Source organism: Mytilus trossulus, chromosome 1 (genome assembly GCF_036588685.1).
Source record: "Mytilus trossulus isolate FHL-02 chromosome 1, PNRI_Mtr1.1.1.hap1, whole genome shotgun sequence".
Lineage (NCBI taxonomy): Eukaryota > Metazoa > Mollusca > Bivalvia > Mytilida > Mytilidae > Mytilus > Mytilus trossulus.
The window spans coordinates 66,078,391-66,093,313 of record NC_086373.1 but is presented as its reverse complement, the minus strand read 5'-3'; the positions used below and the strand labels follow the sequence as shown (position 1 = coordinate 66,093,313).

Genomic DNA, 14,923 nt, shown 5'->3' with positions numbered 1-14,923 from the left:
TCCCAGGTCATGAACTTTTCTGGTATATAATACCTAATTTCAGGATTATTTAATACAATTGACATAGTGGAGACAATTCAAAGAAATTGAAATACTATAATCAAGGGTCCTCTATTAGTTCAGTCAAACTAAGATTTAACCTCAAACTAATTGCAACAGAAAATGTTTTAGTTCTTATCTTTAGCATTATGCCCTTAATATACACAGAAAAAAGTCCCATAAAATCTAACTTGAGAAAAACTCATAATCAGCATTTTTAATTTCCTATTAACAATGGAAGGGAAGATAACTCCGCAAATAATCATTCTTTTTGGTCAGTTTTTGGTTGGTTTTCTTGAAATATATGTAAAGTATGGTACTTTGTATTTGACTAAATTATATTATCTTTTGCTCATGAAATGTACAAAACTAAAGTGTTATGGGTAGTTTTTTTTGTGTGTGCATTTGTAATTAAAGAAATTGCATATTTGAAGCTTTTTGACCATTTTGAAAAAAAATGTGAAAGTTTGGTATTGTTTATATTTGTATATTATATTTTTCAAAGTCTTACAAAGTCTAAAGAAACTATAATCTAACGAATCTGTCAACCTCAAAAAGAAGAATACATGCTTTATTATTTTTATTAAATTTGAGATTCTCTACCTTGACATGTTGAAAAATTCAAAAAATAGTAATATTCCCCCTCAACTAAGGAAATAGGAAATCTAGATTAATTTATAGCTTGATAAAAGATATGAAAACACCTATAGAGTTGTGTGTTAAAACTTTAAAAACCACTAAAAAATCAAAATTCATCCTGATGAATAGAATCGGTAAAGTTGTAATTTTGTCTCTCTTTTCAATGCAAATCTCCATAGGTGATTTTTATGCCCCACCTACGATAGTAGGGGGGCATTATGTTTTCTGGTCTGTGTGTCCGTTCGTCCGTCCGTCTGTCTGTCCCGCTTCAGGTTAAAGTTTTTGGTCAAGGTAGTTTTTGATGAAGTTGAAGTCCAATCGACTTCAAACTTGATACACATGTTCCCTATGATATGATCTTTCTAGTTTTAATGCCAAATTAGAGTTTTTACCCCAATGTCACGGTCCATTGCTTTGAACATGGAAAATGATAGTGCGATTGGGGCATTTGTGTACTGGGGACACATTCTTGTTTTAGTCTTCCTCAAGTAAGATTTGATGGGACTTTTTCTGTGTATATTTGGGGTATAATGCTAAAGATTAAAACTTAAAAATCTTCCTTTGCAATTACTTTCAGGTTAGGGTCAAATGTATGCTGGATTGACTGGACTATACTGTGTATTGTAAATATTTAGAGATCAAAACATAGATTTGCCTTTTCAGATAAATACAAATATGTGAATATTTTACTGTTAATATGTTTGATGTATTATGTGACAGAAACTTCCAAATTAAGTTAGTTTAACACATACTATCTTAGCATTTTTATTTTTGTCTGTTTCCCATGTGTTGCATCCAATCCATAACACTTCATTGTTATCAATATTGAGACTTATAGGTAATTCTATTCCTAAGGCCTTAACATCCTTACATACAATAAATTCTCCAGCAGGATTTAATATATGTATTGCATGATTACCCTGTTCAGAAATTAAAATCATTGCTGAAGAGGTTATTGCCACATCTCCTGGATAAAACTTAACCTGATCAGAAATGATATTATTACATCCATTGTAGGTCCAATGGAGTTGTCCCCCATAATCAAACATTACTACCCTCCCCTCCCATTCCTTGTTAATAATATCTACAACTACTATACTATCATTTAAACTATTGATTCTATAAGGACATGTTAACAGTCTCTGATTGTCCCTGTTATATTCAATTGTATGTTGTATGTCCCCATCCAGGTTCATAATAACAACTTTTCTGTGACTTGCTTTTGTAATGATTAATCCATCAGAACTAGATTCAACTAAACCAACTATTACATGATTGTCTTTAGTTACATGAACACAAACAGTTTTAAGGGGAGAAAATGACTTAAATGAAGTTAATTGTCCATCTTTAGTATATATTTTGAGATCACTTTTTCCAGTTGAAACAAGTATATCTTGGTCCTTAATCAACACCATATCAGTTACATCTGTTTTAATTTCTCTTTCTATTTTGATACTTTGAGTTTCAAAATTTATCTTTTGAATTTTTTTAATTGCATTGTTTCCTATAAATGCTGTATTGTCACTACAGAATACAAGGTTTGTCACATTTTCAACATCACTGTGATAAGTGTTTATCACCTTCAAGACTGGAATTGTATATATGTCACCCAACATTAACTGATATTTTTTTTTCACTTCCATATTTGTTGGAATGAATTTTGTTTTATTTGTTATGATTTCTTTTACTGTCAGTGAGTAACATGGAAATGATGTATCTAAAGTTTTACTTGCAGAGAAAATGTCTCTGGCTTGATGAGACTGCAGTACTTGGTATAGGTTATTGTTCTTTGTTCCCATCTCCTCCTCATTCTTTGTGATGGCTGAAATTTCCATTTTGATAACATTTGAGGATAAACTCCATCTTGCTCCAAGTTCTTGTAAAAGTTCTTTGGCACGTTTAGAAATGACCTCTTTCATTTCTTTCTCAGTTTGCAAAATTAAATCCCTTGTTTCTTTGAAATTGTCACCACCATCAGATAGCTTCTTCTTTAGATGTTCCTTTTCATTTCTGAGGAGTTTAAGATTAGCTTCAAATTGTTTTATTAGTTCCTCCATATCAGAGGTTATTTCTTTATACTCTTCTTCGATGGCTTTGTAGTCATGCAATTTATGAGTCTCCATTAAACATTTGGAACAAGAGGGCTCACTGCAGTCCTTACAGAAAACAAAACATTTCTGTTTGGGATGGATTGTACATTCCATGTTTTCAAGGTCAACTTTACGTACTGAAGAAACAAAATCCTTCTTTTCAAAATCTTTTAAATTTATAGTTTCATGTTGCATAGATGCCTTGATTTTACTATGTATCTTTGAACAGCACCTTTGACATAAGAATAGGTCACAGTTTATACACTTCCACTTAATGTCTGGTGATTCTTCACAGAACTGACACAAAGCTGGAGTCTGTGCTTTCCCTATTGACTGGGAAAACGCCATTTTTTAGGTATTGAATGACTATGGGGTGATATATAATTATTTCCTTATTGTAAGATTTTTACAGGTAAAATGATAACAAGGTCATACAATACAATCACATGACATGATAAATATATATATGCTTCAATAGTTTTTATCATATAAATGTTTAAGGTAAAGGGCAGATAAAATTAAATGTGTAGTTAATCATTTAATAGTTTTAGGACAGTGCTAGCAAACAAAAGATTTAAAATGAAAAGGGGTATACAAATATGTAGCATAAATTTGAGATTGAATTATTGAGAAGATCTCTAAGAAAAGAAGAGAAATAGAATAACTCAGTTTTTTCAAAAGTTTATACCTATAGCTGTTATGACATAAAAGTTTTTAGTGAGTGATTGCAATCACTTGTCAGCTTGACTTTTTTGGTCATCAACGTAAACTTTAATGATCCAATTTAGGCCTTTTCCTAGTGTAAATGTTAAAGCATGATTAGAAAAGCAATACAAAATAATTCATTTTTCACATTCTACTTAAGAATTGAATGCTTCTTTTTGTAACTTTATTGGGGTGTAAAAGCGTTGACTGAAGTACATTTTGTATGAAGCGTGGAAGCGCTTCACCCTTAAAATGTACGCACAGTCAACGCTTTTACAACCCTATGAAGTTACAAAAAGAAGCATTCAATACTTATAATTTTTTAGTTAAAATCCTGAAAACACCATTTTTATCAAGTTTTTAACCGGATTTTGGTGACAAAAATGTCGGTTATTGATTTGGGGATGCTCGGCGGGCGGGCGGCAATCGAATGTTGTCCGTGCATTAACTCATGAACCGTTCAACCAAAACTTTTAAAATTTTAATATGTTGTAAGTGACAACTAAATGAAGGTCAAGTTCAATAATGGCGATTTTTCTTTTACCGTTCAGGAGTTATGGTTCTTGAAAGATTGAAAAATGGTGTTTCCAGTCGTGTCCGTGCATTTACGCATGAACTGTTCTACCAAAGCTTCCCAAATTTTAATATGTTGTTACTGGTGACAAAATGGAGGTCAAGTTCAATAATGACGATTTTGACTTTTACCGTTCAGGAGTTATGGTTCTTGAAAGATTGAAAAATGGTGTTTCCAGTCTTGTCCGTGCATTTTCTCATGAACCATTCAACCAAAGCTTTTCAAATTCTAATATGTTGCTACTGATGACAAAATAGAGGTCAAGTTTAAAAATGATGATTTTGACTTTTACAGTTCAGTAGTTATGGTTCTTGAAATATCGTAAAATGGCGTTTCCAGTCGTGTCCGTGCATTTACGCATGAACTGTTCTACCAAAGCTTCCCAAATTTTAATATGTTATTACTGATGACTTAATGGAGGTCAAGTTCAATAATGACGATTTTGACTTTTACCGTTCAGGAGTTATGGTTCTTGAAAGATTGAAAAAATGGTGTTTCCAGTCGTGTCCTTGCATTTTCTCATGAACCGTTCAACCAAAGCTTTTCAAATTTTTATATGTTGATACTGATGACAAAATAGAGGTCAAATTTGATATTGACGATTTTCACTTTCACCAATCATCAGTAATGGTTCTTGTGATATTGCCAGGACACAAATAAATGTTAATAAATCCGGTTTGCTGTCGTTGTGACAGTCTCTTGTTATTTAATTAACCTGTGCACTTTATTTTGTGACGTCGTGTTATCATGAATGAAAATTTTATTGAGTATATGCAATTGCTTAAAGAATAACATGTGATGTGCAGTTAGCCAATCAGAATAAAGTATTATAATGAAACATCCATCTAATGTAATTATAAGTAAATATTCATCTATATGAAACCTCTTTTATCCTGATATCATGGACTTTATATTGGGGATTGATTGTAAACCTTACCAAACTTACTCCTGGTGAGACAGAGGACATGAACAATGGATGCAAGATGATGGCCTTTAAGCATATACTGGCCCCTGCCCAGCACCAGTAACTAAGAATTAACTGATAATGTAGAGATATTTCTTTATAACATGAATTACACTTGATTACTGTGTAATGATAACTAACTATCAACTAAGATGATCTATTATGTGAATAAACTACATTGTTCTATTGCATTAGAACAAAATCTTTACTGAAATTGCCTTAGGCACCTGAGATCACCCCTTGTTTTTGGCTAAAATAGAACATATGTGGGTAAGTTGCATTTATTTGCCTTTGAAGAAAATATGACAGATGCATGACACTTTGAATGGCATGTTTAACCCACTCATTAATATATATTGAAAAGCATAAATAATCATGGATGAAAGATTTAAGCAGAAAAAATAACAGGTTAGCAATTTAGGCACTTGACAGCCGCTAGTGTTTTTATTCAGTTACTCTATAGGTGATTTTAAAATATTTCCTACTTCTAATTTGTAAAAAAAAATTACAACAATGTCAAACAATACATGTACATGACTTTATAGAGACTTTGAAAGCTTTTGTCATTCAAATATTTAAAAAGAGGTCTACATATTTAGCATTTAAAATTACACATTTGAAAAGTGCACTTAATAAGGACAGAAATTGTTGTTTAGTTTATATGATCTAAAAGGTCATATGATCGAAATATATCACTTGTTAGCATGATCTACCAGTCTTCATAATTTCAAAACATAATTTTCTCTGAAAATATGAATCTATTTGGCAAAATTTTATTGAACTACACCTGAATGTAACTTGAAAATTACATCTGTAGATTTTGATCCATCAACTAGCATGACCAATGTTGCTAAGTAAAACTGCTTTTAAGTAAATCCAATCTTCCCAGAATCACACAAATGAACAGTTGATCATATGACTCAAAGCCGAACCCAGTTGATCTTTTTTTAGCAAATTATAGTTTTATTATTATTTTGTTGAAAGGTCATGTTAGCTTTTCTCATCACTTGGCGCCCAGAGCCCTTTGTTTTTGTCATTGTCTGTAAATTCTAGATGAATTAGACACCTGTTGTTGAGTTGCTGCTCCTGAATTGGTAATTTTAAGAAAGTTTTGCAGTTTTTGGTTTTTTATTGAAGAGGGACGCAAGATACCAAAGGGACAGTCAAACTCAAATCTAAAATAAACTGACAACGCATGGCTAAAAATATAAAAGACAAACAGACAAACAATAGTACACATGACACAAAATAGAAAACTAAAGAATAACAACACGAACCCCATCAAAAACTAGGGGTGATCTCAGGTGCTCCGGAAGGGTAAGTAGATCCTGCTCCACATGTGGCACCTGTTGTGTTGCTTATGTGATTGGTAAATAGTCTAATTCCGGTTGGTCACATTCTTGAACATGTTAAATATTGTTATCGCTATTTTGTGCATTTTCCTTTGTGATCATTTTTCATATCATGCTACACACTTGAGTTGCATTAAAAACTTTTTTCAACAGAATGGCAATATAATTGTTTGGCTTTGCATGTTGCTACAGAAGGTGTCTAAACAACAATTAAATAGCCTTTCAAGGCATCATAATTATTTGGACTAGGTACAAATGAATTGTACTGATAATAGCTATTAGAATTTAATGTCAGTACTTTTTTTCTATCAAAAACATTTAATGACCATCAGTATTGTAATGATAAATCATGCAACCTTGCTTCAATTTTTGGAAACAATCTTTTAAAGTGCACTCCAGGTTTTTTTTTTCATTGTTTATCATCACTCAATTATCAAACTACTCATGAGCTTTTTTTATGTACACTTGGTTTTCCAAGGTATTTTAACATGTTTAATTGCATGAAAATAGTTATAAATGCATGTATATATTTAAATCAAGGAAAAATGTATATAGTATTCCATTGGAATTACAGTGGTAAAATTTTCCATTGTCATTATTGCAATGTCATTCCAGAAGAATCACTAATTGAATTTGACTGGAATTTTTAGTTTTATATGATTAACTAGTGGAATTCCAATGAGTCACTGGAATCCAGTGGAATCCACTGATATTCCACTGGACCTCCATTGACATTTTCTATGAGGAAATCACTGAAGCATGACTGGAGCTGGCCCCCTCTTAGGCAGTCAGTGGGTCTCCTCTTATGAAAATTTATGGATCCACCACTGAATATACAGGTCCAATTAAACTTATCGACAATTTTCAATTGGTATCTTAATTCAATAATATATCCTATGACTGCCAATCAACTAACATGGCCACCATGGCTTAAAATAGAACATAGGGATTTACTATAGAAGTCGAAGGGAAAATTGTAAAAAAACAAATTCAAATGGTCACAACTTGAAAACTAATTTAGATAATGATAAGGGTTCTTTAGACTCCATAACTATTGTGAGTCTAGTGGGATGACCTGCTCTTAATTCAACTACTGGGCCAAATAAACCAGTGCCTCAATCATTATTAGGGTAACTAATACAATTTATTGTGATTTAAACCTTGTTTTACATGAATTCCAAAACACCAAGTAGATACAGGTGAGCGACACAGGATCTTGAGAGCCTCTAGTTCTAGTTTATGTAGCATCAAATGTGAGAGCTTCTAGTTTATGTAACATCAACATTTGATGATTGACTAGGATGATATGGATCAAGTTTGGATTACAGCTGAACGACATCTAGGACATAAATAATTGATGCCAAAAACAGTATTTTAGCTCACACTGGCTCTTTGCTCCAGATGACATGAAAGAGTTAAACATTTATTGAATATTGATCAGATATTCTTTTATTAGCTCAGCAAAAATATGTATGGGAATGATCAATGACTATCTACAAAGATAAGCATCATTTATGATCTACAAACTTCATATAATAGCCCATCCCTAGATTTTCCATGCAGCTCTACTTTTTCCATGATAAAATGATGGAAAATAATGGAAATTTGTTTTTTTTCCATGGAATTAAATGGAAAAATATTCTATCACTGATGGAAAACTTATATGTGTAACTTATTCCATCCTTTTTCTTGATAAGATGGACAACTGTCCATGGAATTCCATGGAAAAAATACTTTTGGGATGGAAAGTAGACTAATAAAACTTTGTAGATGGAAAGTGGACTTAAATAATGTTCAAAATGGAAAAGAGGATGGAATCTTGACTTAGAATATTTTTGTGATGGAAAGAGTGTTGAATGATGACTTTATCATGGAAAAAATGTATACACAAATTATTTTCATGCATTAATTCTTTATCATCAATTAAACATGTCAAAGAAATGTAAAGACCGGCCCACTGCCATCTGCATTTCATTAATCTTTGTGAACTGGACAGGAAATGACATGAACATTCAGTGTGAGGACAAATGTAGGGTAGAACATGGATTTATACATTTTTGTTCAATTATTATTATTACTAAAACATACACTGATACAGATAAACAATAAATAGATAATTTTTTATTATGATATACAATTTATATAAAATATTCAAGATATAGGAAACTATAAACATTATTCAATTGGGGCATTTTTCAAAGAAATCAGATTTATAACTCCTTATATACAACCACCAACACATTTAGAATTTGAACTTGCAATGGATATACAGGCAACAAGCAAAGATGTCTTCTCTCCTGAACAAAATGTAGTTTATATTGGATGAAGATGAAATAGTTCCAAATAGTTCTTGACATTAAAAGTGCAGATTTATTTTCTGATGACTTGCATTGACTGTTGGATTTAGGAGCATATCTTTTGGTAAGTACACTGAATTAGATACCACCATTTTGATTGTGCACAGGGTCCTTTAGTTTAACATAATAACATAATGAAAATACCTACTATATAGTAGATTTACACTTATAATATGATTGTGTAAAACAAGACAAGCTGTATAATGTATTATACTGATAACTAATAACTAATACAGTAACTTGGTTATAAAATTTAAGATCTGTGAAATGGTTGCATATGAAACATAGATCAGTAAAAAATTTTAAAACTGTATCTTTATAACAAACTACATATCAAAACGAAGATCTAAAAACATGGACAATACCCATGATGACATTTATATACAAGGTTATGAAAATCAAATATTCAAGACAAAGACTGGAACAATCTTTAAACGTCATGCACTAGTTTCTTGGGACTAGTACATACAGCACAGAAATGAGTTGAAATGTATTCTTCAGTTTAAAACACCAATTGTGAATCCAGGATTTTGAAGAGGAAATAATATTTTGTTAGAATTCAGGCATTCCAAATAAACATTTTCCCATACAGAAAAAATGATCACTAGGCTAACTGCATTGCTCAACTAGCCGCCAGTTGAGCTAACAGTTGAGGGACAGTTGAGGGCTAGCTGGCCATCAGTTGAGCAAATAGTTGAGGGCCAGTTGAGGGATAGCTGGATTTTTGCCATGCAAATTAGGTAGCCCTCAACTTATCAATGCTCAACTTTATGCAAATGAGTTGAGCAACGTTGAGAAAATATCATAGTTGAGGGCTAGGTGTCTAACAGTTGAGCAATTAGAGTTGAGGGCTACCTAGCTAACAGTTGAGGGCCAGGTCATTAAAAGTTGAGGGCTAGGTGGCCAAAAGATGAGGGCCAGGTCATTAAAAGTTGAGGGCTAGGTCTTAAAAAGTTGAGCATTATGTGGTGATTGCAAACTGATGACTACACATTGTAGAAAAACATATTTAAATTGTGTATTTGTGTATTTTTATAGCCAAAATACTGCTGAAAGATCTTATCTCACAACAGACTACATAAATGCTATATCCTTGCTTTTTAGAATTTATCTAGCAAACAAAAATAGATCTCTAGTTTTATACCAAATTCATATTAGAATATTCTTATTTTATTAGTTATACTTTCTAAAACAAATTGTCTTAATAATAAAACAAACATGTCTCCTGTCTTACACATTTTGACAAAATATAAATTAATGCATAAATATATTGTTTAATTTTTTTCTTCACTCTTTTAAGTTTATAAAGAAAACACTATAAATATCACTATTTTAACCTAAAAGAGCATAATTATACACTTTTTCAAAATGGTGGTAATAAAATCTAATCCAATGAACTTACCAACAGATGTTTCCAGAATATGTGTTTAAACATCAATCTTCCTAAATCCAAGAGTCATGTCATCAGAAGAATACACTGCACTTTTCTACTTTCATTGTAAAAGTTATATTTTATTCATGATAGTTAGAAGACATCTTTGCTTGCCATGTGCATGCTCAAACCCAGTTCAAATTTTAAATGTTTGAGGTTCTTTTGGGTATTGTGACAGTGTGATCACTTTGAGATTTACCCCTACTAATAATTGTTAATTACCTAAATCTTAAATATTTTATATGTTCTATAATAAAAGAAATACTGTTTGTTTTTTATCTTTATGTCAAAGATGTAGTTAAGTTAAAATACAAAAAAAATGTATAAAATTGAAAACATGTGCTTCCTTTAATTTTGCCTCAAACTTTTGTGTACATTTATAATATACTTCCTGTCCATTTGCACTAAAGACATATAAAACAGATGGCACATAACATTTATATCACCAGGTCATATTTCTAATTGCTCAACTTTTGCTCAACTATAAAAAAAGATCAAAGTCTGAACGCTAAACTTTTCCTCAACTACAAAAATTTCAAAGTCTGAACGCTCAACTTTTCCTCAACTACAAAAAATTCAAAGTCTGAATGCTCAACTTTTGCTCAACTACAATAATTTCAAAGTCTGAAAGCTCAACTTTTGCTCAACTATATGAAAATCAAAGATCAATTGCTCAACTTTTCCTCAACTTAAAGGCCAGCTTCAGTTGAGGGCCAGTTGAGCGACATCTATCCAACATACAGTGCTTGGCCAGGTTTGAGTTGAGCTAAGATGCTCAACACCTAGCCCTCAACCATTTTGCTTAAAACAGCTAGCCCTCAACTGTCTGCCACATGGTCATCAACTGGCCCTCAACTTTTTTTTCTGTAGGGGTTCATTTGTGATTTAACAGATTACTTTTGATTGCGCAAGTTTTCCCCTTAAAATAAGTACCAAGTTAACATGCATAACCCCACTAAAGTTTTTAATAGTGTTGTCAAATCGTTCACTTTTGTCTAACTGGTTACTCGGATAATTGTTCGACTGATTAACCAGCTAACCGGTAGTTTAAGATGATGTTTGAAGGCTTTATCTATAGTACCCTACATATTGATATAAGAAGATGTGGTATGAGTGTCAGTGTCAAAGTCAGACATGAAATACGTTTTTTTTAATATGATGAATTGAAGTTTGTTCTTTGGTATTATAAGGCTTGTCTGTGAAGATTCCTGGTGAAATTTGACTTTTAATAATCAAATACACCATATGAACTACGGCGTTTGTACTAACTTCAGATTGGAAAAAAATCTTGATCTCCCAGAATTTTAAATGTCTGAAACCGATGATTCTTTCATTTACTTCTTTTCTCTGAAAATAATGTGTAATGTTTCAATTTGAAATGATTCAAATTCAGATTTAGGTCTGAACAAAAATGAAATAATGAAGTAAATGTATACAAATTATGTTCCCTTATGATCTTGCCCCGAGCGAAGAGACAAGTTGTAATGAATTTTATTTTTTTGGATTAAGAATAGCAATCAATATACTGGACAATCATCTGTCAAATTAATTAACACGACATTTTAAAAGAAAACATAACTATTTAATGATTTCAATATAAATTTATATCAAATCTATCAAAATTGAATAAAAGTCTGGTTTACCGGTAATCGTAAGCAACACTAGTTTCTTACCGTAATTGTGGTAAGGACATGATTTAAAGAATATTTTATGATTAAAATTATATTTTTAGGTATCACAAGGAATAAATGAAACTCCAAAAAATGGTTAATGCTGTTCTATGAGATGGATCCACTCAAGACATGTTCATGTTGACAGAAGTGACAGTTATAACCTTAATTTTTTGTTATAAACGCAGTGCAAACATATTCCAAAGTTTTCGCTTGTTTTTTGTATTTATCATAATACATAAAATTTATTTGAATTAAAGGTTAAATTGATGGTTGAGTTTTATTGCTTTTAATGACCAGTGCAAGACTCAAAAGACCTTACCAAACTGAAACAATCCATTGCACCTAGTTTCAATACGTAACACTTTAATCAAATACATTTATCTTATCTTATCTTTATGATCATAAGTAAATTTGGTAAAAATAAAATTCTATTTTTTTCCATATTTTACTTTTAAATTGACTTCTAACACCCACATGACTATATCCTTTTTGTCGAGCCTTCGACTTTAGTCGAAAAAAGCGAGACTAAGCGATCCTACTTTCCGTCGTCGTCGGCGGCGTCCACAAATATTCACTCTGTGGTTAAAGTTTTTGAAATTTTAATAACTTTCTTAAACTATACTGGATTTCTACCAAACTTGGTCAGAAGCTTGTTTATGATCATAAGATAGTATCCAGAAGTAAATTTTGTAAAAATAAAATTCTATTTTTTCTGTATTTTACTTATAAATGGACTTAGTTTTTTTGTCGGGGAAACATTACATTCACTCTGTGGTAAAAGTTTTTAAAATTTTAATAACTTTCTTAAACTATCCTGGGTTTGTACTAAACTTGGACAAAAGCTTATTTATGATCATTAGATAGTATCCAGAAGTAAATTTTGTAAAAAGACAACTCCATTTTTTCTGTATTTTACTTTTAAATGGACTTCGATTTTCTTCCAGTGAACATTACATACAGTCTGCAGTTAAAGTTTTCAAAACATTTATTAGATTCATCAATTATTCTAGATTTTTACCAAACTTGGACAGAAGCTTCTTACAATCATAAGATAGTATCAAGAGGAATATTTTTATTGATTTTTTTCCTCATTTTTGTTTAGCCTGTGATTTACAGCAAAAGTAGGCGAGACACTGGGTTCCGCGGAACCCTTACAAATTTTTTTAACACTAACACGACCATTAAACTCTTTTCTACCACTAACATGGCTAATAAACGGTTTTTTAACACTAACATTACTTGTTATGTGACTAATGATAAATAAACATGTTTCTAGTGCTGATATATATGACAAATAAATAACTGTTCTAACACTAATATGGCTTATAAAAAACTTGAATGATAAACCCTTTTCTTACACTAGCTGAGATGACTGATTAACATTTTTAACTCACCAGGCCCTATTACAAATCAAGACATCTAAAACTGACAAAAATTTCTAAACCTGAGTTAAGTACATCCTTAACTTAGTTTAACACAAATTATCTTAGCTTTTTTAATTTCATCTGTTGTCCATGTGTTACATCCAATCCATAAAACTTCATTATTGTCAATAGCAAGACTGATAGGTAATTTTATGCCCAAAACTTTTACATCTTTACATACAATTAGCTCTCCAGCAGGACTTAATACATGTAAAGCATAATTGTATTGGTCAGAAACTAAAATCATTGCTGTCGAGGTTATTGCCACATCTGTTGGGTAAAACTTAACCTGATCAGAAATGATGCAATTACATCCATTGTAGGTCCAATGGAGTTGTCCCCCATAATCAAACATTACTACCTTACCCTCCCATTCCTTGTTCATAATATCTACAACTACTATCTTATTATTGAAACTTTTAACTCGATTAGGAAATGTTAACAATCTCTGATTGTTCCTATCATATTCAATAGTATGTTGTATGTCCCCATCCTGGTTCATAATAACAACTTTTCTGTGACTATCTTTTGTAATAAGTAATCCATCAGGACTATCTTCTATTAACCCTACTATTATCTTTTTGTCTTTAGTAACATGAACACTTACAGTAATAAAGGTGGGAAAAGACTTAAATGTGGTAAATTGTCCATCTTTGGTATATATTAAAAGATCACTTTTTCCAGTTGACACAAGCATATCATGGTCCTTAATCAAGGCCATATCATATACTTCTGTTTTAATTTCTCTTTCTACTTTGATATTTTCAGTTTCAAATATTATTTTTTGTATTTTTTTACCAATGGCACTTCCTATAAATGCTGTTTTGTCACTGCAGAATACTATGTTTGTTACATTTTCAACGTTACTATGATAAGTGTTTATAAGTTCCAAGTCCAGAATTGTATAAATATCACCCAACACTGACTGGCCTCCTTTTTTCACTTCCATATTTGCGGGAATAAAATTTGTTTTATTTATTTTGATTTTTTTATGTGAATATTGTGGCAATGACTTATCTAAAGTTTTGCTTGTAAAGAAAATGTCTATGGCTTGATGAGACTGCAATGCTTGGTACATATTATTCTTCTCGGTTTCCATCTTCTCTATGTTCCTTGTGGTTGTCAGAAGTTCTGTTTTGATGATATTTTCTAATGGTTTCCATTTTGCTTCAAGTTCTTGTAAGAGGTCTTTTGCATTTTTTGAAATGACCTCTTTCATTTCTTTCTCAGTTTTCAGAATTAAGTTCCTTGTTTCCTTAAAATTGTTAGCAGCATCAGAAAGCTTTTTCTGTAGTAGTTCCTTTCCATAACTAAAAATTTTAAGTTTGGCTTCGAATCGTTTTATTTGTTCCTTCATTTCAGAGATTATTCCTATATATTCAACGTCAAGGTCTTTATAGTCATGCAATTTATGAGTCTCAATTAAACATTTGGAACAAGAGGGCTCTTTGCAATCCCTACAGAAAACAAAACACTTGTGTTTGTCATGGATTGTACATACTAAGTTTTCAAGATCAACTTTACGTACTGAAGTGGCAAAATCCTCCTTTTCAAAATCTTTTAAATTTATAATATCATGTTCCATGTATGCTTTGATTTTATTATGAATCTTTGAACAGCATACTTGACATAGAAATAGTTCACAGTTTATAGTACATGTCCACTTTATCTCTT

General features: G+C 31.5%; 2 protein-coding genes across 2 annotated transcripts; both read right to left on the bottom strand.

Annotated features, from left to right (window-relative positions):
* Positions 1–1,409: 1,409 nt before the first annotated feature.
* LOC134690008 (uncharacterized) lies at positions 1,410–3,116 on the bottom strand. The gene has a single exon (XM_063550012.1). The coding sequence runs from the start codon at positions 3,114–3,116 to the stop codon at positions 1,410–1,412; it is 1,707 nt and encodes a 568-aa protein (XP_063406082.1).
* Positions 3,117–13,286: 10,170 nt separating this feature from the next.
* On the bottom strand, positions 13,287–14,606 carry LOC134689902 (uncharacterized). Its single transcript, XM_063549904.1, has one exon. The coding sequence runs from the start codon at positions 14,604–14,606 to the stop codon at positions 13,287–13,289; it is 1,320 nt and encodes a 439-aa protein (XP_063405974.1).
* Between the last annotated feature and the right edge of the window lie 317 nt (positions 14,607–14,923).

What these genes read in the sequence shown, in the direction of transcription:
- LOC134690008 (XM_063550012.1), bottom strand. Translation starts at nt 3,116, where the DNA reads ATGGCGTTTTCCCAGTCAATAGGGAAAGCACAGACTCCAGCTTTGTGT.
- LOC134689902 (XM_063549904.1), bottom strand. Translation starts at nt 14,606, where the DNA reads ATGAAGGAACAAATAAAACGATTCGAAGCCAAACTTAAAATTTTTAGT.